Below are 25,010 nucleotides of genomic sequence, written 5' to 3'. Positions count from 1 at the left end.
CTATACTGTACATACACTGTAAAATCTATACTGTACATACACTGTAAAATCTATGCTGTACATACACTGTAAAATCTATACTGTACATACACTATTAAATCTAAACCGTACATACACTGTAAAATCTAAACTGTACATACACTGTAAAATCTATATTTTAAATATATATGTACCCTATGAAATCTAGACTTTTTATTCACAATAAATCTATACTTTATACTATTAAATCTATACTGTATACAATACACACTATTCACTTTGGTCCCGAGTCATTGCTTGCAAAAATTCTATTTGTGTAGTAAGTGAAATTTTTACTGTACCGCATTCACATACTGACCTTAATGACTCAGATGTTCATGATTTGAATAAATTTGAATACACACTACTTGAGGATGCATGCATACTGTTTCGACTCATTGTAATCTTGTTCTTGAGATGATTTAGAATATTTTTTTAAATAAAAATACACTCCTAAGTAAAACACCCTTGTCCCTTAGGGTGCATACAATTTACAGAAACTTGTAGCTATATGATATAAAAAAGATACTTATGTTTCATGATCCAGTGATTCTCGACAAAAAGGATTTTAAATGACTGCTCCCTATCTTTATAGTTTCCAAATCATCTCCCCTTAAAAGAGGGTGTGACCATTCATCAGAGATGTGACTGAATTCCTCAGAAATCAGAGGAAAACTGGTCAAAAAGGGAGGAAAACACTTCACCCTACCTAGAATAATATCATTTTCTGCCACATAGGATCAAATCCAGAGTGTTTCATTCTTTCGAAAATTGAGCATATCAGAGGATTTCCTTTGAAAAGAGGAAAAATCACACCCCTGATTCATTTGAATCTCGATTTATCAAGAAAAATTTAGTGACATTATTGGGTTGAAAATTAGCGCTGTGGTGCTGGAGGAGAAGCTATGTGAAAAATCAATGACAATGATGTGGGAAAGTGGACAAATTTTGATCAGAATAACTCATTTGAGTGTATGACTTAGGAAAGCTAAAACTTACAACAGCCCCTATGCAGTTAACTCCCTTACCTGACTCTCCTTTTTTTGGGCAGCTGTTCATAATCTCTTTCCTCTCTTTCTTCTTTGGACAACTTCTTAAAATTTGACGTCAAGCTAAAAATGGGTCTGGACCACTCATCTGTAATAATGAAAGAAATCTTGTCAGTTTCTTTTCAATTTAAAAATGGACGTATGACAATGATAAACTCCCTGATGTCTGTACATGTGTGTGTGACACTAAGAAACTCCTTGATGTCTGTGTGTGACACTGAGAAACTCCCCGATGTCTGTACATGTATGTGACACTGATAGACTCCCCGATGTCTGTATGTGTGCGTGACATTGAGAAACTCCCCGATGTCTGTACATGTGCGTGACATTGAGAAACTCCCCGATGTCTGTACATGTGCGTGACATTGAGAAACTCCCCGATGTCTGTACATATGTGTGTGACACTGAAAAACTCCCCCGATGTCTGTACATGTGTGTGACACAGAGAAACTCCCCGATGTCTGTATGTGTGTGTGACACTAAGAAACTCCCCGATGTCTGTACATGTGCGACACTGAGAAACTCCTCAATGGAAGTTGTTGAACCCTGTAAGATAAGGTCAGAGGTGAGAGATGTACATGGTAGAACTTCCTTGTCACAATTAGCATAGCTACAATAAAACTTGTATACTCTGGAATGGCAATGAAATTAGATTCATAAGTTACAAAGAATCCAAATTAAAATGCTTATATGGAGAAATTTATAGATATGAAGGAATGAATGACTGGGTGTACCATGGTGAAATACACAAGACTGTTTGATACTGACACTGCTGGAGAAAAAAAGACTTCCGAAAGCTTATGTGACAAGTCACGCTACCTCAAGATTTTACTATTATCTATAAGGGGAATGTTTAGTCATCAGTTATGTACAGTGTAAGCCAAAATCCGTCTTGTCATAAGTTATGTAAAGTGTAAGCCAAAAACCACACTGAAAATTCAATTTAAGTTCAGCTAAAACAGGAGCACTTCCTATTCCATTGTGCATTACTGTGAAATCATTAGATTTCGTGGCTGCTTAGTTTTCATGGATTTCATGAATACCTGTATCCTACAAACTTCAAACCATAAAGAAATACACAATAAATACTGTATGCTTTAAACAGTCATCTTACTGATGAGTTTCCCAGCCCTGTCTTTGTTTTCCTTGGTTTCTTTTGGATGTTTGTACAGATACATAATGGCTTTACCAATTCCACTGGTCTTTAATCCCTCTTTGCTAATGGCTGGAAACTGCAATACAGGAAGTGGAGAGACTGGTACATATACACGCTACTAGAACTCTTGCTAATTGTTGTGTATTACATGAGATTCATACATGTTTGTTGTCCCAACTTTTTTCGAGAATTGATAATGAACCAAAATTATCAAATTAAATACCTAAAGTTATAAATTTACATGTACCTCATGAAGAAGTCGTAAAAACTGTTCACGGATCTGTAAATGGGGCAGACTTTTGTCTGGAAGAGGGGCCAGCCATTCCTGTCATGGAACAAACAGCAAAATAAATACATTCACTTTAAAAAATAAAAAATAAAGACTATCCTATTAATTTATCATAATGTACAAATTTAAAAAAAAACCCAAAAAACAAGAAGTCCATGGGCCACATTGCTCACCTGAGTCACTTTGGCCCATATTTACAGATTTTCTCTACATATTTGAATGTAAAATTTTGATCCCTATTATGACCCCAACCTACCCCGGGGGCCATGATTTTTACAAACTTGAATCTGCACTATCTCAGGAAGCTTTCATGTAAATGTAAACATTTCTGACACCGTGGTTCTTGAGAAAAAGATTTTTAAATATTTTGCCTATATATTTACATGTAAAACTTTGATCCCCTATAGTGGCCCCATCCTACCTTCAGGGTTCAACCTGAATCTGCACTATGTCAGGAAGCTTCATATAAATGTAAACTTCTCTGGCCCATTGGTTCTTGAGAAGAATTTTAAAGATTTTCCCTATATATTTGGGTGTAAAACTTTCACCCCCTAATATGGCCCCATTCTACCCCCGGGGCCCGTTGAGAATCTTGAGAAGATTTTTTTAAAAATTTTCCCTATACATGTATATTTGCATGTAAATCTCTTATCCCCTATTGTGGCCCCACCCTTCCCCCGGGGGCCATGGTTTTAATAAATTTGAATCTACACTATGTCAGGAAGCATTCATATGAATTTTAGCTCTTCTGGCCAAGCGGTTCTTGAGAAGATTTTTAAATGACTCCAACCTATTTTTGCAGTTTTGTTATTATCTTTCCTTTGAAGGGGGTATGGCCCTTCATTTGAACAAACTTGAATGCCCTTCACCCAAAGATTATTTGTAGCAAGTTTGATTGAAATTGGCCCAGTGGTTCTGGAGAACTAAACAAGAGGCCCATGGGCCTACAATTGCTCTTCTGATACATTGTAGAACAGGCAAAAATTCTCAATAACCAAGATTCATCAATTAACAAAGTTTGATGATGTAAAGTCAAATAGTACCTGAAAATTTAAATGTAACTGTCCAAAAGTAGGTCACGGTGACCTACTTTTGGTCAACACACTGAAAACTCAAGATGCATCAACTGACAAGTCAAATAGTATTCAAATATAGCCGTCAAATTCCAAAAGAAGGCCACAGTGACCTACTTTTTGGTCGACACACTCCAAAGACTCAAGATGCATCAACTGACAAAGTTTGATAATTGAAGTCAAATAGTACCTGAAATATTCAGATATAAACGTCAAATTCCAAAAGTAAGTCACGGTGACCTACTTTTTAGTCAACACACTCTGAAGACTCAACATGCATCAACTGACAAAGTTTGATAATTGTAAGTCAAATAGTATCTGAAATATTAAAATATAGCCGTCAAATTCCAAAAGTAGGTCACGGTGACCTACTTTTTGGTCAACAAACTATGAAGACTCAAGATGCATCAAATGACAAAGTTTGATGATCCTAGATTTCATAGTATCCAAAATATGCATCTAAAATTGAAAATGTGAAATTTGAATGTCTGCAAAATTCAAAAAGTAGGTCACTGTGACCTACTTTTTTTCATAAATATGTTTCGAGGCCTCTAGATGCATCAACTTACAAGGTTTGATGATTCTAAACCTCTCGGTATCTGAAATAACAACCTAAAATGTATTCATAAATGATTAGTCATAAAATTCAGAAAGTAGGTCATGGTGACATACTTTTCACAGGACGCAGTTCAAGGTCCCATGATCCATCAACTGACAACTTTTGATGATCATAGGCTCAAAAGTGTCCAAGATATGCATCAAAATCCATTTAATAATAATTACCTGCGAAATTCAAAAAGTAGGTCACCATGACCTACTTTTGAGACAACATGATATTAAGTCCTAATATGCATCAAGTGACAAAATTTGATGATCCTAGTCCTTATACTAAGCAAAATATCACAGTTTTAACAAAACAAAATTTAAGGTCAACTTTGAAGTGACCTTGAGACCACACCCTTTGCCCCAGGATGATGCCTTGAACAATTTTTTATCTACAGCCTATCCTCATCCTTATGCATAAGTTTGGTGATAATTTGCCCCGTGGTTCTTGAGAAGAAGATTTTTAGCAACCACTACTTTTGTTTGCATTTTCCTAATTATCTCCCCTTGTTAAAGGGTCACAACCCTAGTTTTAGTACAAATGAAAGCCCTTGGGCCAAGGATACCCTGTAACAAATTTGACAAAAATTAACCAAGGGGTTCTTGAGATATAGCCCTTTTCCCAAAAAGTTGACGCACACCGCACGCCAGACATGGCCATATGATTAGCTCTTTGAGCCTTTGGCTCAGAAGAGCTAAAAATGTGATAAGTTTACAGACAGACAGACAGATGGCCGACAACAGGTGATCAGAAAAGCTCACTTGAGCTTTCAGCTCAGGTGAGCTAAACACTGACTATATTCTGTTTCAGTTAAGATTCAATCCAGTGTTACATTATTAAGGTCAAAATTTTCCTAATCTTGTTTTCAAATGACCTTGACCTCAAGCAAATGACATTTGGTAGGGTTCATCAAACACAATGCACATGTAATTAATAATCATAATGTGAATACCTTTCACCCACTTGCTGATGCGAGTACTTCTACTAAGCAGCAAAATACTCAGGGCCAAATTGAATATTTTGAGACTATCAGCTTTACTAAAATGTGACTTGTTTATCTGACATCTTGTGCTTTCCTTTTTAAATGTTACTAAAACAAAATAATTTACTGTCTACAATGATATTGATTAACAAATCAAGACAAGAAGTTTGCCTTTCATACCCTAAAATTCTGATAAACCAATTTACATATTACATCCTTTCACACGCGGGTTTCGCAGCAGATTTATTAATCCAGTCACTCAGTTTGATCCGAGTCAATCTACCATGCTACCATGCTATATATGAATGAAAAGTCTCATTTCCATATACACAAAAATTCATATATTATACGCTTGATATGTCACACTGTCACTTGATAAATCTAATAACCCAATAGAACAGTCCGATCTCCAGATAAATCTAATAACCCAATAGAACAGTCCAATCTCCAGATAAATCTAATAACCCAATAGAACAGTCCGATCTCCAGATAAATCTAATAACCCAATAGAACAGTCTGATGTCCAGATAAATCTAATAACCCAATAGAACAGTCCGATCTCCAGATGAATCTAATAACCCAATAGAACAGTCCAATCTCCAGATAAATCTAATAACCCAATAGAACAGTCCGATCTCCAGATAAATCTAATAACCCAATAGAACAGTCTGATGTCCAGATAAATCTAATAACCCAATAGAACAGTCCGATCTCCAGATGAATCTAATAACCCAATAGAACAGTCCAATCTCCAGATAAATCTAATAACCCAATAGAACAGTCTGATGTCCAGATAAATCTAATAACCCAATAAATCTAATAACCCAATAGAACAGTCACATCTTCAGATAAATCTAATAACCCAATAGAACAGTCACATCTCCAGATAAATCTAATAACCCAATAGAAAGTCTGATGTCCAGATAAATCTAATAACCCAATAGAACAGCCCGATCTCCAGATAAATCTAATAACCCAATAGAACAGTCACATCTTCAGATAAATCTAATAACCCAATAGAACAGTCACATCTCCAGATAAATCTAATAACCCAATAGAACAGTCACATCTTCAGATAAATTTAATAACCTAATAGAACAGTCCAATCTCCAGATAAATCTAATAACCCAATAGAACAGTCCGATCTCCAGATAAATCTAATAACCCAATAGAACAGTCCGATCTCCAGATAAATCTAATAACCCAATAGAACAGTCACATCTTCAGATAAATCTAATAACCCAATAGAACAGTCCGATCTCCAGATAAATCTAATAACCCAATAGAACAGTTCGATCTCCAGATAAATCTAATAACCCAATAGAACAGTCCAATCTCCAGATAAATCTAATAACCCAATAGAACAGTCCGATCTCCAGATAAATCTAATAACCCAATAGAACAGTCCAATCTCCAGATAAATCTAATAACCCAATAGAACAGTCACTTCTTCAGATAAATCTAATAACCCAATAGAACAGTCTGATCTCCAGATAAATCTAATAACCCAATAGAACAGTCCGATCTCCAGATAAATCTAATAACCCAATAGAACAGTCCAATCTCCAGATAAATCTAATAACCCAATAGAACAGTCACATCTCCAGATAAATCTAATAACCCAATAGAACAGTCCGATCTCCAGATAAATCTAATAACCCAATAGAACAGTCCGATCTCCAGATAAATCTAATAACCCAATAGAACAGTCTGATCTCCAGATAATTCTAATAACCCAATAGAACAGTCCGATCTCCAGATAAATCTAATAATCCAATAGAACAGTCACATCTCCAGATAAATCTAATAATCCAATAGAATAGTCCGATCTCTAGACAAATCTAACAAGATGTACTGTGAGCAATGCTCACTAAGAATACCCCCCCCCCCTTACCCCAATCTCCCAAAGGGTGTTGTTAATAGGTATAAATTACCTCTTTCCTGAGTGTAAAAATATGGTATGCATTTGTAGAAGAAAATGGAAGATATAGTCCGAACACAAATCCATGGCATAAACCTATAATTTTGACCTTGAGATCAAAGGTCAAGGTCATAAAGAGGTCATGAATGTACATGACACATAGTCTCATGGTGATACACCCATGTCTTATGGTATGACTATGTCAAAACCCTATAATCAATTTTGACCTTGAGGTCAAAGTTCAAGGTCATATACAGGTCATGAAGGTACTCGACACATCGTCTCATGGTGATACACTCATGTGTCAAATATGGTATGCCTATGTCAAAGAACAAAGAAGTTATGGCCCGGACACGAATCCATTGTAAAAAACCTTTAATTTTGACCTTGAGGTCAACGGTCAAGGTCATATAGAGGTCATGAAGGTACTTGACACATCGTCTCATGGTGATACACTCATGTGTCAAATATGGTATGCCTAAGTCAAAGAACAAAGAAGTTATGGCCCGGACATGAATCCATTGTAAAAACCTTTAATTTTGACCTTGAGGTCAAGGTCATATGGAGGTCATGAAGGTACATGACACATCGTCTCATGGTGATACACTCATGTGTCAAATATGGTATGCCTATGTCAAAGAACAAAGAAGTTATGGCCCGGACACGAATCCATTGTAAAAAATTTTAATTTTGACCTTGAGGTCATGAAGGTACTCGACACATCGTCTCATGGTGATCTACCTGTGTGCCAAATATGGTATGCCTAAGTCAAAGAACAAAGAAGTTATGGCCCGGACACGAATCTGCACAGACAGACGGACGGACAGACAGACAGACAGAGTGATTCCTATATACCCCCCAGAACTTCGTTCGGGGGGTATAATAACCCAATAGAACAGTCACATCTCCAGATAAATCTAATAACCCAATAGAACAGTCACATCTCCAGATAAATCTAATAACCCAATAGAACAGTCCGATCTCCAGATAAATCTAATAACCCAATAGAACAGTCCTATCTCCAGATAAATCTAATAACCCAATAGAACAGTCCAATCTCCAGATAAATCTAATAACCCAATAGAACAGCCTGATCTCCAGATAAATCTAATAACCCAATAGAACAGTCCAATCTCCAGATTTAACATGCTATATGCTCAAATCCCAATGACAAATTTTTGCAAACCATAATCAATTTACACTTGACAAAAAAAATTCTATAGAAATTTCTATCCAACTTAACAATGGGAATATGAAGAGTCGGTGAGCAGTAACACACTGCGACATCATGTGTAGTAAAGTCTTACCGTCATCGCACTGAGTATTCCACAATCGAGGAAGGCCAAGTGAAGATCAGCTCTACAATGATACAAAGATGTTCAATTTAAAGAAAATACTAGTCATTTTGAACTTTATGTACGAGATGTTCACTGTATCAGTAAACAAATACAGTAAAAACAAAGTACCAGGGATGAACAATTTAGATATTTTCAATGAATGTCATTCATTCTATCCTATTATTTCATAATTATATATTCTAACAAGAGTACCGCAAACAGTACATAATATGACCGTGAAAATGCTTACATAAGGTGTTTTTCTCAAACCATAATTATTTGTAGAACTTTGCTTCAGGTAGTATATCAGCCATCATCAGGCTGTGACATACTTTCTTTGTATTGTATGAATAAAAGGTCTTAGCTTAAAACTGTGACAAGAAGTCGATAGACACACCAAGAGATCTGTGTGTAAAATATTTCCCCAAATTTAACCAAGTTCAACAACCTGTAAATATTCAACATATCAAAGAAAACTAAAAATTGTTGAGAATCAAAATCCTTGCACTATGCAAATCTTAGTCATTTACAAAGAATCTAGCTTCTAAACTGAGATGAGTTGAAAGAACAAACCATGTCCTTTATTCAATATATTTCCTCAAAACAGACTAAGTTCAACAACTTGTAATTTTCTCAAGAACTGAAGAAAATGAAAATCCTTGTCACATCTTCCATACCAATACAAATACCTGGTACTCTGTAAAAAAAAAAAATAGAAGGTCCTCACTTGAAAGCTGTGGAAGGAAAAAACAGACAAATCATGTACTCTCTATGTAATAATTCCTCTAAACTGACTAAGTTCAACAACCTGTAATTTTCTCAAAAATTAAAGAATATCAAAATCCTTGCCACATGCATAACTTCAATACCAATATAAACACTCTGTAAAATAAGACAGTTCTCATTTGAAAACTGGGGGAGGAGTTAACCCAACAAATTATGTACCCTCCATTTAACAATAATTTTCAAATAAAGGGGCAAAACTCCTGCAACAGGAGTCGAAGTGGATCAAAATTGCAATATGCTCTAGAGTGATCCACAAAGATGCTACATAGCAAATTTCGACTTGATTGATATATGACAGAGAAATGAAATTAGAAACAGAAAACCCTGAATGGACGGATGGATGTACAGACATCGCTGTACCATAATATGTCCCATCTAAAGACTTCCCCATCATTTGCATCCAATTAGAGTTTGGGTGTGTACAAATGGCTCACTTCGTCGAAAAAATTTAACTGACTCGGCAAAATAGCTTCTCTCTGATCTTTTTGTAGTTTCTTGAAAGTCATTCCTAAAAATTTCCTCGCAGCTTTTACATATAGCAGACACTGATGGTACATTGACATATGTTTCTTCTCACTGATCGGTGTGTAATTTAATATCAATATCCTTGTTTCAGTTGGTATTGGTTTTCCCTTTTCTTAGAGTCTTCCTTGTTGATTTTCTTCCATCATGCCAACAGTGAAAAATTCTCGAGAGGGGTGTAAAACAATATACTTGTAATCCAATCCATCAGGCTAAAAGATTATGCTATGACATGAAAGTGGTCATCAACAATTATTTTATTCCTGCCCCTTTAAATATTGGTCCAATCGCAGTGATTGTTCTTTCCCTGATGCGTTATCAGTGACAGATTTCTACTGAAATCAACTATCTGGGATGGAGAACGAATTTGAGAAGCAAATTCTTTTTTTGAGAAGTAAATTCACAGTATCAAAGTGAACAATACCACTGAAAGTATTTAAACTGAAAGTTGAAACTGAAAGTTGAAGACTTCATGTTTCCGTGGAATCGAGACTCAGGGCAGGTAAGTTAATGTCAACTACAATATAGGTTACCACATTTACTGGTTGCCTGGGTCTCAGGTTAAACTGGAATATTTTTATTTTGGCTTTCCCATAGTTACTATGTTAATCTCAGTTTCAGTATCATTTTATTCCCTTTTCTGTGTTTTTATTGTTCTTTGTTTTTATTGTTTTACATGTAAAGCACTTTAAGGTCACTGTCTTGATTAGATAAAGCACTATATAAATGTACAATAATAATAATGTTTTTAGAGACATTTGTGTAGCATATTGGGTCATATGCTTGTATGTTTTTGAAGAAATGCCTCAAACTTTGACTTCAGTATGATTTTTACAATTGCAGCTATTTTGATCATGACAAGTGTATTATGAATTTCCTGAAAATGTGTTTTATATGCCATGATGCGTCCTGCTAGAATTCATAGGAAAATGAATACTTTACATTTTTATTATATTTCTATAGGATGTAAATGTTCAATAACGAAAGGCATAAAGTGAGAGATATTAAAATCAGATGCATTGCATAATTGTTCACTGTTACTCCTGAGGTACAACTTACTTTTTCAGTTGAGATACCACATGGCCCAGCATTTTCAGTTTGGTTATGGCCGATTTAAAGTTACTCCTGAGGTATAACTTACTTTTTCAGTTGAGATACCACATGGCCCAGCATTTTCAGTTTGGTTATGGCGGGTTTCTTCTGCATATTGAGTGCACGGTCATCCTGAAATGATTTATTTCAAACAATAATAATTTGACAAGGTCTTAATTTAACAGAATCCTCACACAATCAGTTAAAATAATCCACATCTCTACATGAACAAATTCTCACAACTTTATTGATTATGTGTCTCTGGTTCATAGAATGCTACTCAAAATGTTTTGTTGTTTGGGTGTTTTTTTTGGTAAACACTTTAACAATGAGCATTGAAAAGTAATTTTGTAATGTTCTCCATGTACTTCAAACCAAATCATTTCCACCATTTTCAAGATGAAATTTTTTTTTTAAAGAGTTTCACATCTGATAGTTACTTTCTAGGGAGTTACTAATCAAAGAAATGTGTATTGAACCAAACCAAAATTAGCAACAACAAAAAAAAAATTGAACACAAAATCAAAAAAATTAAATAAAACTGAAACTGGTGAATCGTTTCAGCAGCTCTGGTAGATCTACGGATGAAATTTCAGGATGGTGTCTTCAAAAAAAGTGCAGAAAATATTCAACAATATAGGGAGAGGGCTAAAATAGGCTATGCCTGCTGCCCGATCCCATTCACTTTGTGAATAAAATATAGTTTAAATAAAATACATAAATATACTGAATGTGGAGACATACTGGTAGTTGACAAACTTATCAGAAAAATTCACACTACCTACATGTACAATATATATGCTCCTACACATAAGTAATCTAATCACCTCTGCAGCTTCCTTCATTTTGACAATCATATCTACTATAAGGTCATCATTATCATTAATTATGTCCACATCCCGCCGACGCTTCTTTCTTTTCCTCATTTCATCTTTCTTTTTCATTAACATCAAATCAAAATCTGATACAAAATCAAATCTGCAAAAAAAAAAAAAAATTAAATTCATTTGTATTTCAACACTTTAAAATAATGCACAAAATCTATAATTGGTATAAAAACCAACAGCAATAAAAAGAACAAATCTAACAATCACACATCCCATCAACCGATACATGGATAAGACTGGGAAATTCCACCAGGAGAAGATTCACAATCAAAGACCAGACTCTGCTTAAACCTTGACAGCGAATCATATTTCTGAGGAGGAATTTCCTATTTCATAAGAGTAAATTTTCCCCACATTTTATCCATAGTTTAGAGCATGAACTCGGAAGCTCCGACAAAATTCTAAACCATCAAAATCCTCAATTGAACTCAAATGCAAAAACATATTAGACAGTCAGAAAGAGCATACTATATTAAATGTACATCAAATGCTATATGACATTACAGCAGTGCAAGATTAAATGCTTTTTACATGGCTGTTGCACTAAGGTAATGTTGGTCTCACACAGGTGATTATTTGAGAATATAAAAATCCATCATCAGGAAAATCTGACCCAAAGGGTTAAAAATTTCATCCATCATAAGACATGCCTTATCCTTGACCAAAACATTTAATCCTTGAGGGTGATATTTCCCTATCTTAAATTGACTCAACAGGGATCATTACTAACCCCAGTGCCTGTGCATTATACAATTAATTTCGAAAACTTTAAATGAAATAGAACATCAAGATCCTTATCTGTTCAATGTTATAATAGATCAAGATCCATACCCGAAAAGGGTCAACATGTAATATGTAAAACTTAATAAAATCCAAACATTATTCCTATAGAGATGCATACATGCACATTGAAAAATATGAAATACCAATATGTTTTAAACATGTCTCTGCTCTGTAAGGTGTCAAAATGCTGGAATAGCTACATGGGATAATTTACTTTCTACAGGATTTCTAACCCTGATCTTACAAGAGAAACTAGACTTGTCAGTACGACACGAATGCCCCCGCCTGCAGTAAAGTCAAAAGTATAGCATTGAATGTGGTGTTCAGATTGTATGTTACACACATTTAGTACAATGAAGAACTCAACTACAATCTTTTACATGTTTCAACAGCCAAAAAATAAATACATTAATTTTTCTACGCTAAAGGGGCACAATTCTGTAACTCATCAATAAACATTTGCATACAAAAACTCAGTTCAATATCTCAAGGCATTTAGGAAAACAAGTCCAGAAAACTGGTTGCAACAGTAAATTTTCTAAGATGAAGGGGCACAACTCCATCAAATCAATGAACCAGAACAAAACTCAAACTTGATCAACATACACCTGCATACAAAAAATCAATTCCAATATCTCAAAAGTGTTTAGAAAAAAAGTTCAGAGAACTGAGTATTGCAGAAGGACAGGATGGACAAGGGTAAAACCATGTGCCCCGACCACTGAAGAATTGTTAAATTGTTCATCAAAGTGTGGGCTTCTGAAAATAAGTGTGGGTTTCTGAAAATGAGTGTAGACTTCTGATAATGAAAGTGGACTTCTGATAATGAGTGTGGGCTTCTGAATGTCATAATCTTCAGTAGTCCACATGGCTACTAACGTTATTGAGCTTATTAACAACCCTGAAGATAAAATCCAGACAAATACATGTGTACATGTAATGAAATAATGCAATCTAAAATCTAACTTGTCAACTTCCTCATCCGATGATATATTGGGGACCACTTCCTGGTTCTCCACCTGTCCTGTAACTCCGCCCCCTTCTTCATCATCAGACACAATAGCCTTAGATTCCTCTACAAAGTTTAACATGATCTCATTAATTGACATCTACCCAACACTGACTAGCCTGCATCTGTTTAACACATTTTGTTCTACATGTGTTTCACAAAAACAGTTTATGATTTGGTGTTCCTGAGATTACACCACTTTTGTTTATCATAAGTATTTTGGGTAAATTTATTACTTTGATAATGATTAAACAAGAGTATATGTATATATTGCAGCAATGCGCTATATTCTATGTTTATGAATGCATGGTTCTTTCTTATCAACCTACTTCCTTTCTTTTTCTCCTTCTTCTTCTTTGCAGCTTCCACGTCAGCTTCTTCAAAACCCTTTTAAAAAATACTTGCAAAATAAAGATGCAAGAACATCAAAAAACATCTGGACTCATATGAGTAATTTCATTTCTCTTTCATCCTGGTGGGAGTGCTTCAAGTACACGTAATTCATCTATCAAAAGTAATGATATCATATGTATTGCAAAATTCTAGAAACTCTTAAAACCACCTTCATGGAACTATTTAGAGACTGTTTTACATATTTGTGTATAATACAGATAAAATATAGTGTGCATTTACATGTATGTTTGCAAGTTCATGTGATGGGGAGGGGTACACAGCGTTAAATCTTTTTAGCAAATTTGCAGTTAGAGAAAACTCACTGAATTAACCCCATGCAAAAAATCTATTTCTTATTAAATGTAAATCATATATATTCTTTACTTCTGCAAAAGTCCCAACAAGAAAGATTTAGAACACATAAATCACAAAAACTGCCTACTACGGAGATATCATCATGTACAGTAAAGAAGCAGGTACAATTTTCTACAGTCATCTGGCCCAAAAAATGGATGATTCCCCAAATCAGCCCATGCATCGAGCAAATTCATATTCAAACACATTTTTCATCTTCTATTAACACACAATATACACTGTCCACCATAAATAAGTAACTATACACTTACCAAAATAAGTTTCTTGTGCATGAAAAAAATGAGTTACCTCATAGATTCAGATTTTCGATGCAAAATACTTAACTCTTACATATAAATAGATGACATTAGGCTTTTAACTTTTTATATTCTTATTTTTTTGTTAAAGTACTTGGTCTTCTGAATTCTCTAAAAAGAGATCTTGTGCAAACCTTTTAGCTTGAAACCGTTTTAAATTAAATTAATTACAAATACATATTACTGTGTATTTGACGTGTAATTTCATAAGATCCTTTGATTTTTCACCTTAAATAAATCAATATCACAATTTAACAGACTATGCCAAAAATATTGAATCTTCATTAATTGCTTTACATACATGTATATTGAAATTGTACCCTTAACTGATTATTTTACTGTTATAAATTGAAAGCTATACACTGTGAATTCAGCTCTTTTTCATTATATTGAATATATTTTATGCCAAAATGCGTAAAAAGCTTATGTGTATACTTATTTATGGTGGGTAGTGTATATTAATTTCATTTTGCTCGACAGATAGGTACACCTTTTACTAAGCAATAATCTGAATGAAATTTAGCAGTTATCAAGCTCTTTTTGAAAAAAGGTGGGAAAAAAGTCTTATCTATGATGTAATATTTTACCAAATAAGTAACAACTTTGATTTAGGTTGAGATAGTAAACTTGGCATATACTTAACTTACTTAAAACACAGATCAAGCTTTATTCAAGACATATTTAAAACAGAGAATTTTTTTAGCCCTTTTATGTACACAATCGTACCAGGATACCAAAACACATCAGTGTGCCTGTGTACAGCCCTTATCACATGTAACCTGTGTACAGCCCTATCACATGTAACCTGTGTACTGCCCTATCACATGTAACCTGTGTACTGCCCTATCACATGTAACCTGTGTACAGCCCTATCACATGTAACCTGTGAACATCCCTATCACATGTAACCTGTGTACAGCCCTATCGCATGTAAACACATCAGTGTACCTGTGTACATCCCTATCACATGTAACCTGTGTACAGCCCTATCACATGTAACCTGTGTACAGCCCTATCACATGTAACCTGTGTACAGCCCTATCACATGTAACCTGTGTACTGCCCTATCACATGTAACCTGTGTACAGCCCTATCACATGTAACCTGTGTACAGCCCTATCACATGTAACCTGTGTACTGCCCTATCACATGTAACCTGTGTACAGCCCTATCACATGTAACCTGTGTACAGCCCTATCACATGTAACCTGTGTACTGCCCTATCACATGTAACCTGTGTACAGCCCTATCACATGTAACCTGTGTACAGCCCTATCACATGTAACCTGTGTACAGCCCTATCACATGTAACCTGTGTACTGCCCTATCACATGTAACCTGTGTACTGCCCTATCACATGTAACCTGTGTACTACCCAATCACATGTACATGATTGTATGTTTCAATGTCACAATGCCTACATACAATATGTACAAGTATATGATATATTTGACACATTATATAAAACATAACTGACTAAGAATACTTTCAGAGCTTTCTGGAAATCTTCTTTCAATAGTAAGTCAACATGCATATTTATCCTTTTCAACTGAAATATTCCACAATGTTCCTTTTAATTTTAATCAAACCTCAAACTCCTCATCTTCATCACTTGAGCCAAAAATATCTGCTATCAATTCACTGAAAAAGAAAAGGTGAAAATAAATATCCATTTACGGAAACAGATCAAACTAGAAGAGTCCTTTCGGGACTAACACCCCTGCTCTACATCACTGCAATTAGTTTTTTTTTTTTTATACATGTAACACATGTGCGGCTGTAGAGAAGAAGATTCTTGAGAATTGGTCAATGTTTGACAGTTTTTACCCTACCCTAAGGCCTCAGGGGTGCAGGAGTCCTGAAATTTACAATTTATGTCCCCCTTGTCCCAAAGATGCTTCATAACAAATTTGAAAAGAATTGGAATGGCAGTTATGAAGAAGATAAAAAATGCTAAGTTGTTGACAGACGACAACCAATTGCAAGAGATCACCTGTGTTTACTCAGGTGATCTAAAAAGCGACGTGAATTTTTTTTAAATATATGCCCCACTTCACGATGAGTCAGGTATTTTTGGGGTCCAGGCAATGAAAAATAAAAACATACTTTATAGAGATGCTCAGACAAAATGGTCACCTGAGTACCATATGACATGAAACTAAACCTAGATGTGTTGCTTAATAATGCCAGGACATTCATCAAGTACTACAGGTCTTTCATCTCAAAACTAAGACCATCTTTCTTTTTTATCAAAACAGTTCAAAATCAACTGTATACTCTCGCCTCTAAGTTGGATTTTTGGAAGACAAATTCGGATTGAACAGTGTATGTTAGACATTGAAAAGACAAAATTTTCCAATATGAAAATATATTTATCAAGATCTATATGTGCATTGTTTACAACTGCATTCATGGGTAAATGGCTATCATTACAATTTGTGAAGACATTTTGTCTTTTATTATTCAAAAGATGAGATAATAGAATATAATTTAAAGGAAGATAACTCTTATTCAATTAAAAAGACAAGTACATGTAAATCATCATTTGACAGAAATATTGAATGCTGCACAAATATTTATTACGATTTCAGTGAGACTAATGCAATAAAATATACAGATTTTCAGGTAATATATCATAAGGACTTTTGATTATTTTAAAGAAATATTGGGTCAAGACTATGTTTATATGTAAAATTTGGTATCAACTTTTAAATGGGTCAATGTCCTTCAAAATATTCTAAACAAGAGCAATGCTATGCCCATCCATTCAGAAATGCAGTAGTAATCTGAGAAAACATTAACATCCAAGTACTTAGTACAGGCTGTCCAGCACCCTTGGACAAAAAATAAGGGCAAATTTTAGGGGTAAAATTTTAAAAAATTAGGGCTAAATTAGGGATTTTTAACCAAATTGCGGAAGTTTTAATTATTTAAAAGGACTTACCTTGTCAAATTTGACAATAAAGAAACTCACATGACACACAAATAAGATGTAAGTACAGGAAGGGCGTATTCCAGTGTTCCATGGTTTCAGCTATTATTGGCTATAACCTAAAATCTCAACTCTTTATCACAAAGTCACAACCAATAAACAAGCTTGACACATGGATCCACAGGTCAACTGCCTTTCACTGCATCAGCATTATCTGAATAAGAACTGCAATCTACGTTAATAACACACATTTTGTATGAATGCATTTTGATTTTTCAAGACTGATAAAAAAGTAGGAACTGACATGAAAAATAAGGGCTTTTTTAGGATTTCCCCTTGAATTTTACATTTTTTTTTAGGAATTTTAGCAAAACTGAAAAAAATTAGGAATTTTTAGGAATTTTAGGGCCGCTGGACAGCCTGTATGTATCTAAATTGTTCATTTCAGCCTTATTATTCTGTTTCTTTCTTGTTTTGTACCTAGAAAAATTACCCACAAGTAAACTGTAAGTTTAACCTTTACCTTGAAAAACCATAGGCTTCATCCTCTTATCATTAGGCCAAAAAAAAAAATATGTTTGTTTACGGTACCCCGACCGACCCTAATTTTAGGCCCCGACCCTAAACATTTTTATTTGAAAATCGGAGAAAAAAAAATAAAAATCCGGAATTTCCGCTCCGTCCGCATTCGGTTTTGTCTATTATCATTTTAAACCAAAACAAACATGGCGGCTGCCGAGACAAGTTGTCATCGTTCCAGTGTACTGTCTCTTTCATTCAATACATGTTTACATCGCCAAGAAAAGAAAAGTGTAATTGCACCATTCAGGGACAGTACCACATTCATTGACATATTTGATCAATATCACGATTACAATTTAAAGAATAACGAATTCACTGTGAAAGCAAAGGGTGAAACCGTAATCGCCCCTGCACTCACGGTAGGCGAAGTTGTTAATCTTTTTAATATTAGGGAATTCACATTCACATGTGAGGGCCAAACCAGCCCGGTTGAGGAGCTCATTGTCTGCGTTCAAAGTGCTGCTGTTTTTGATCTGTTCACATTGTATCTGTTCTACTAGCTTGTTTGAATCGGTTCCATTGCACAGATGATTTTCTCTGAACTCAGCTTTAACAGAAAGATTTGTTAGTACCTATTTTTTTATTGTGAATTCAATAGTGTTTGGTACTAAGTTGTTGTTTTATACCCTTAAAAATAGACTTATAAATGATAAAAAATAGTGATATTGACAACATATTCTTTTTTCATTGAAATGGAAAAAAAACATATCTTTCAATACACATGCTTCTTCTAAATCTGGACATATACATGTAGTTGCACACTAGAAATTAAAATGGAAACAATTCAACAAGGAATTTAATGCATTGGTACATCTATAGGGTGATACAAGAAACATCTGATGTGGTATAAAAACTAACTAAACATTGGGGAGTTATAGTAAGTATTGTCTCTGCATGCATCTACAGTAGGAATGTGATAAGCTAAACATTAAATACATGAAATAAATAGATATAGGCCTACTGTATGAAAAAAAAAAAAAAAAAAAAAAAAAAAAAAAAAAAAAAAAAATCGACCTACCGACCCTAATTTTTTTCAGCAGGGTACAGTAAACACACATATTTTTTTTTTTGGCCTTAGGTACACATATACAAGTTTGATGATTCCACCCTTATATCTACTGTTTTATCTGATCCACAAGGTGCTGTCAGACACACACACATCTATGTTTTAATATGTGTATCAGATTTGATTTCCTAGCCGGAATAGTGCTGATTCTATCTTGTTTTGTGTCCAGAAAAATTATGAATGTTCAACCTTGACCTAGTAAACCGATAGGCTTCTTTCTGTTATTGGTAACGTGTGTACTAAGTTTGATGATCCTACCCCTGTAAGTACTGTTTTGATCTGACCCACAAGACGGACAAATAAGTAGAACGAGAGGAACAGACACCAGATGCATATCTATGTAGCATACTGTAGTAGGATCCGTAAATTGTACATCAAGACATATCTAGGCAAACTGACTTTCACAGGAGAATATATGCAGTGTGTGTTTTTTCCAGACTTTTTTTTATCATATACAATTTCGGGAGTAAAGAAGATTTTATGACTCAATCAGTCCCATCCCTTCTCATTCGAAGGACCACCCACTTAGTCACTTCTTACAACAAGCAAGGGGTACAGAGGACCTATTATATTGTCAGATATTGTGGATTTTTCTTGGTAAACCTGACACATTAAGGTATTCCATGTATAATGAAAGGATAATGAACAATTTTGAAGGATTTAGATCAACATAAAACTTATTGTTAAATAATGATGGAACTGAAGCAGATGAAATTCACATGACTGGTAAATGATTAGAAGCTGACCTTTTTGCACTTAAGATTTTTTGGAAGAATTGTCTGCCCTTTGTAGAAATAAGAAAAATCTAATTTTCTAAAAATGTGTGTGGTCAATGATTAATTTTATTTCATATTTTCATAAAAAGAAAGTGTATGTAACTTTCTACCAAGAGATTAATATGAATATATAATTTGTTTTTAAAATATTGTAATAAAAGATGCTTTTCCCATATACTTCAATGTTAAATTCTAGGTGAAATATATCAAGCAGTAAACAAAATTTAGAAAATTTCTACCGTGGGTTATTTTTATTTGATGAACCCTTCAAAATGATACCAAGATTACAAATATTCCACCATCCATTTATTAGATATGAAATATGGTCATTATACACTGAATACCTTAAAAAGAACTTGGTTAGTGACTGAACCCCTGCTCCAGGGTTTATGAATATCACAATGTTCTGGAAGAGTCCACCATGTTCATTATGAATATGCTCCTACTTAACATGTTCAGATGGGATAAATAATCAATGGCTCACAAAAACAGGTGACATACATTGACAGATATAAAAAGATCACAATAATGTCATCTGAGGGATTCAGTTGACCTAAATATAAGTAAATGGGTTAAACTCACTCTTTGTCAATGTCATTTTCATCATCACTGCCAGGTGCTGCAACAAATGTAATACAATATCTTTACTATACATGTTCATTCAATGTATTAAAAATCCAACCACCATGGCAATTGCTGACACAAACCTTTTTCCTTCTCCTTTTCCTCGTCACTTCTGGCTGCTGGTGATGCTGACCTGCTTCGTGGAGATCCGGAACGACTCCTGCTTCTAGAACCAGACCTACTTCTTGGGGATCCAGATCTTGAACGTGAAAAACTTCTCGATCTTGACCTGCTTCTTGGTGATCCTGACCTGCTTCTTGGAGATCCAGACCTGCTTCTTGGAGATCCAGACCTGCTTCTTGGTGACCCTGACCTGCTTCTTGGTGACCCTGACCTACTTCTTACTGGGGATCCTGACCTACTTCTTGGTGAACCTGACCTGCTTCTTGGTGACCCTGACCTACTTCTTACTGGGGATCCTGACCTACTTCTTACTGGGGATCCTGATCTACTTCTTGGTGAACCTGACCTGCTTCTAGGAGAACCTGATCCACTTCTTGCAGGGGATCCAGATTTACTTCTAACAGGGGAGCCAGACCTACTTCTTGCTGGGGAGGCTGACCTACTTCTTGGAGATCCAGACCTGCTTCTGACCTCAGATCCTGAACGACTTCTAGCAGGGGAGCCTCTTTCATTTTCATCTGGTGAACCACTTCTGCTTCTAGCAGGACTTGGACTATACATTGGAGATTTAGCTGATGGAGATGCAGGCCAATCAGGAGAAAGAGGACTGCTACCTCGAGATCCGACTTCTGGTGAAGCTGGACCGGCTCCTGCTGGGGATACGATTTCTTCAAAACTACCATCTGGTGATGCAGGTCCTGCATCCGGCTCTGGAGACATAGGTCCATTACTGTCTGTAGGGGACAAAGGACCATCAGCAGATGCTGGATCAAACCCATCCGGTGATGCTGGTCCAGCATCCTCATCATCTCCTACATCTCTTTCTACTTCCTCTCTTTCTACTTCTCCACCATCACTCACATAATCATCATCCATATTAATCTCCCTGTTTCTTGGAGACCCAATATCACTTCCCTGTTCACTGACACTACCTGCTCTGTTGATCTCCGTACCCTGAAATACACATGAATAATAAAGAATGTGGATTATCTTACAATTGTCTTAATAACATATTTTGATATCAAAACAACTATGAAGTTCTAGCACTAACTTGGTAAGAGAAACCAAAATCAAATTTTAAGTTGTAATAAGTCATACTGATCAACAAGTACATCCTTGTTTACTTTGTAACTACTAAGTTTTGATTTATCTGACACAACTTACAATGAATGAAGAGTTTTTTAAACAAAGCATAATTATATAAATATACTTAGTCTGTAACTACAGCAGTCATTGATGAATTTGATAATGATATGTGCATTTACATTTCTATTGTCCATTACAAATTGTAATGAAAGCCATTTCCTCATGAATATGATAAAGTTGTGAATATTAAATGTGCATACATGAATATCGATAAATATTGTATGTCTATTTTTAAGGAGGAATACTACACCAGAGAAATTTGATATGAATGAAAAGTGGAGTAAATGTACAACACTATTTTGAAATTGAAAACTTTCAAATTTTGCTTTATTTTAATTATTTAGTCAAAAAATGCAGTTTCAGTAGTTCAGTAGAAAGTAATCTGGAAAAAAAATTTAAAACCCTTGCTGGACTTGAACCCACGATCAACAGATTAGCAGTAGACATGCTACTCTTCTCAATCTGTGCTACTCAGCTAGACAATTATGTTTAAAAGAATAGACAAATGTTGCTAACATCTATATTTCCATTCATGTTTTAAAAGGAAGTCGGCCATAGTGGCAGTGTAGTAATAACCTCCTTAATGGCTCCGAATTCTGACAGAAATGAAAGGAGAATGTAAATTTATATAAAAAATAAATTTCATTATAAACATGCTTCATGAAGTATGCCAGCACGAAGCATCATATTTCATACCTCATGCATTTTCAAGAATGTGGAAAGCGGAAGAAATGGGAATGAAAATAAATAGAAATATGTCTACATGTAGTTACATGTTCATGACTTGAAATTCACATGAAAATATTTACCTATAGATGTACTTTAAGTAATACAAAATGTTTTTCTTTATATTTAAAAAATTCTAATTTTAATCTTTAAAAATTGTCACCATTTAAAGCATTTTTGTTAAAAAATTTCCTTGGTTTAAACATGATAAAATTGCTCATTAATGACAGCTTTACCCACTATCTACACAAAATATGACAGATTTCTTTGATAATTACTGTTAATTAGCTCATTGACAATATTTTGTTACAAACCTCCTGTGATTCTTCATCATGGTATGTTGGCTCGTCCAAAACAGGCGTACTGCCTCCACTGCCTGGGTAAAGAGATTTCAAATTCAGTATCATCATGCAAAGAAATGAAACAATTTCATTGCCCATGTTGTTGGTAGAGCTTATTATAAGTCCTAGCAGTGAAAACCACTACCCTACCAGGAAACCTAATGCATCACTTGAGCATGCATAATTAAGTTTCAAAATACTACACTGTATTGGGGTTTGACACTAAGGCACGAATTTAAAGAATTAGAAAATTGTATGTTTTGTATTGCTTGTTAAGAATATGACAAGGGGGGACGTTTTTATGAGACAATTGAATACATTTTAGCTCAAACTTAACGGAGAAAGTGCCATTTGTCATTTGAGTTAAGTATTTCAAAGATCAAATTTGCGACTAAATTTCCGAGTGGGTGAATTAAAATTACAGTTCAAGTTGCTCACATGGCGATTAGGAAATTTACAAAATAAATATTTGTTTTTCAATTTTGTCTGATCATTTTGGAGTTGTTTTCCTTAGAAAAAAAATATGATATGCAAAGCGCTTCCTAATTAACTTTTAGAAGCACTTTTCTGCAAAGCGTCCAAGTGATTCTGAATCACCGACAATGTGGTGATTAAATGGGGTCAGCGAACCCAAGAAACAAAAAAATACAGACAGAAAAGAGTATCATGGTGATGACGATAAGACAAAAAGGCAACGGAAGTTCTCGGAATCATGGAAGACCAACTGGCCGTGGCTAGTAAACGCGGAAGTGGGTATGACTCATTCGTATTGTAAGTTAATATGTGATGCCTCTTCTTTGGGAAAAAGGCTAGGACACATGCTCGTCACATGCATGGGGCACGTGGTGTGGTAGTGTCGTGGTCGATTGGTCTTCCATGATTCCAAGAACTTCCGTTCTCTTTTTGTCTTATGGTATTCACAGTGACTCTTTTCTGTAATGCCATCAAATGCCACAGGGTCTCGGTTGTTTGTTACCTGTTGCACATCGTATAAATTAAACAGTATGATAACAAAACATGAAAATACACTATGGCTTTTCATATAATAGATTTTCTAATTTGTGGGCGACTAAATTTTGATGTGGGCCCCTAGAACTGCAAGGTTCAGTAGCCCACATGGCTACCGAAGGTTTCAAGTTAGTTTCAAACCCTGAGAAACCATAAGAATGTCTTAATTTTCTTCTTTAAAGTTTGGTCAGGGTTGGTGGATGTAAGGCCAGGTCTAGTAAAAATCATTTGAAGTAGCCCCAGCCCATCTGGTCTTGTGCTCAAAAAAAATAAATGATAAACAAACCTTTGCATTTGTATGAGATATAACCAATTAACACAAGCTTGACTCACTTAACTGGCAGTTTAACAGTAGTATTCTACATCCCCCCCCCTTTAAATCTGTTATTCATTAACTTTATGTAAAGTGTTACTTATCTGGGAAAATTCATTTATCTGGTACAAGACAGGTTAAGATGTAAAAAGCAAATAAAGAGAGTTGCAATCCTTTTCATGAAGAATGAGAGATACTGCGTTTAGATTTCAAACATACGTATGTTGTGAAGTCCATGCGCTGATCGCTGTCCGTTTGATATTCCCTCTAAAACTACGTGTAAATAAGTTCAGAAATAAATATATCATATACATACGTGGTGAATCGTCTACATCCATATTTTAATATGGTAAGTGACGTAGTTTTCCTGTCAGGTTATCTCTTTCTTTGAAATATTCACTGTTTTTCACATGATAAAAAGCCTTCCGAAAACAGGAAGAAATGTTTCTAGCGCCATCTAGCCTTGAGTGAGACGGAAGCGTGGGACGCTTCGCCCCTGGAAAGTTTCGCCCCGAGACAGTTCGCTCCCCCCTGAGACAGTTCGCTCCTAGACTCGAGACAATTCGTCCGTTGACAAGACGTATTTTCTGTATATATTGTCATATTGTGCCAAAAAAAAAATAATAATAATAATAAAAAAGAAACATAAGTAAATAAATTTTAAAAAAGCTATAAACATACATATTGATGGAAAAAGAAATGATACTAAATGGTTTCATTCAGGCTAGTGATGTTAGTTATCATAAATAGTTTTTTAGATAGAGAGAGAGAGAGAGAGAGAGAGAGAGAGAGAGAGAGAGA

General features: G+C 35.0%; 1 protein-coding gene across 1 annotated transcript in view; it reads right to left on the bottom strand.

Moving 5' to 3' along the window:
• LOC125657848 (IWS1-like protein) overlaps positions 1-24,752 on the bottom strand; it is a 30,395-nt gene extending 5,643 nt beyond the window's left edge. Inside the window, exons 1-13 of the mRNA XM_056149510.1 lie at positions 24,526-24,752; positions 22,862-22,923; positions 20,636-21,629; positions 20,511-20,547; positions 16,162-16,213; positions 13,838-13,895; positions 13,466-13,574; positions 11,657-11,807; positions 10,879-10,961; positions 8,400-8,451; positions 2,471-2,548; positions 2,182-2,299; positions 1,047-1,155 (exon numbers count right to left, since the gene is read on the bottom strand). Of these exons, the coding sequence (XP_056005485.1) occupies positions 1,047-1,155; positions 2,182-2,299; positions 2,471-2,548; positions 8,400-8,451; positions 10,879-10,961; positions 11,657-11,807; positions 13,466-13,574; positions 13,838-13,895; positions 16,162-16,213; positions 20,511-20,547; positions 20,636-21,629; positions 22,862-22,923; positions 24,526-24,547 (1,925 nt within the window). The 5' untranslated portion in view covers positions 24,548-24,752. The remainder of the gene's footprint in view (positions 1-1,046; positions 1,156-2,181; positions 2,300-2,470; positions 2,549-8,399; positions 8,452-10,878; positions 10,962-11,656; positions 11,808-13,465; positions 13,575-13,837; positions 13,896-16,161; positions 16,214-20,510; positions 20,548-20,635; positions 21,630-22,861; positions 22,924-24,525) is intronic.
• Positions 24,753-25,010: the final 258 nt, after the last annotated feature.

Source organism: Ostrea edulis, chromosome 9 (genome assembly GCF_947568905.1).
Source record: "Ostrea edulis chromosome 9, xbOstEdul1.1, whole genome shotgun sequence".
NCBI classification, from domain to species: Eukaryota; Metazoa; Mollusca; class Bivalvia; order Ostreida; family Ostreidae; genus Ostrea; species Ostrea edulis.
This window is presented reverse-complemented; position numbering and strand designations above follow the sequence as displayed.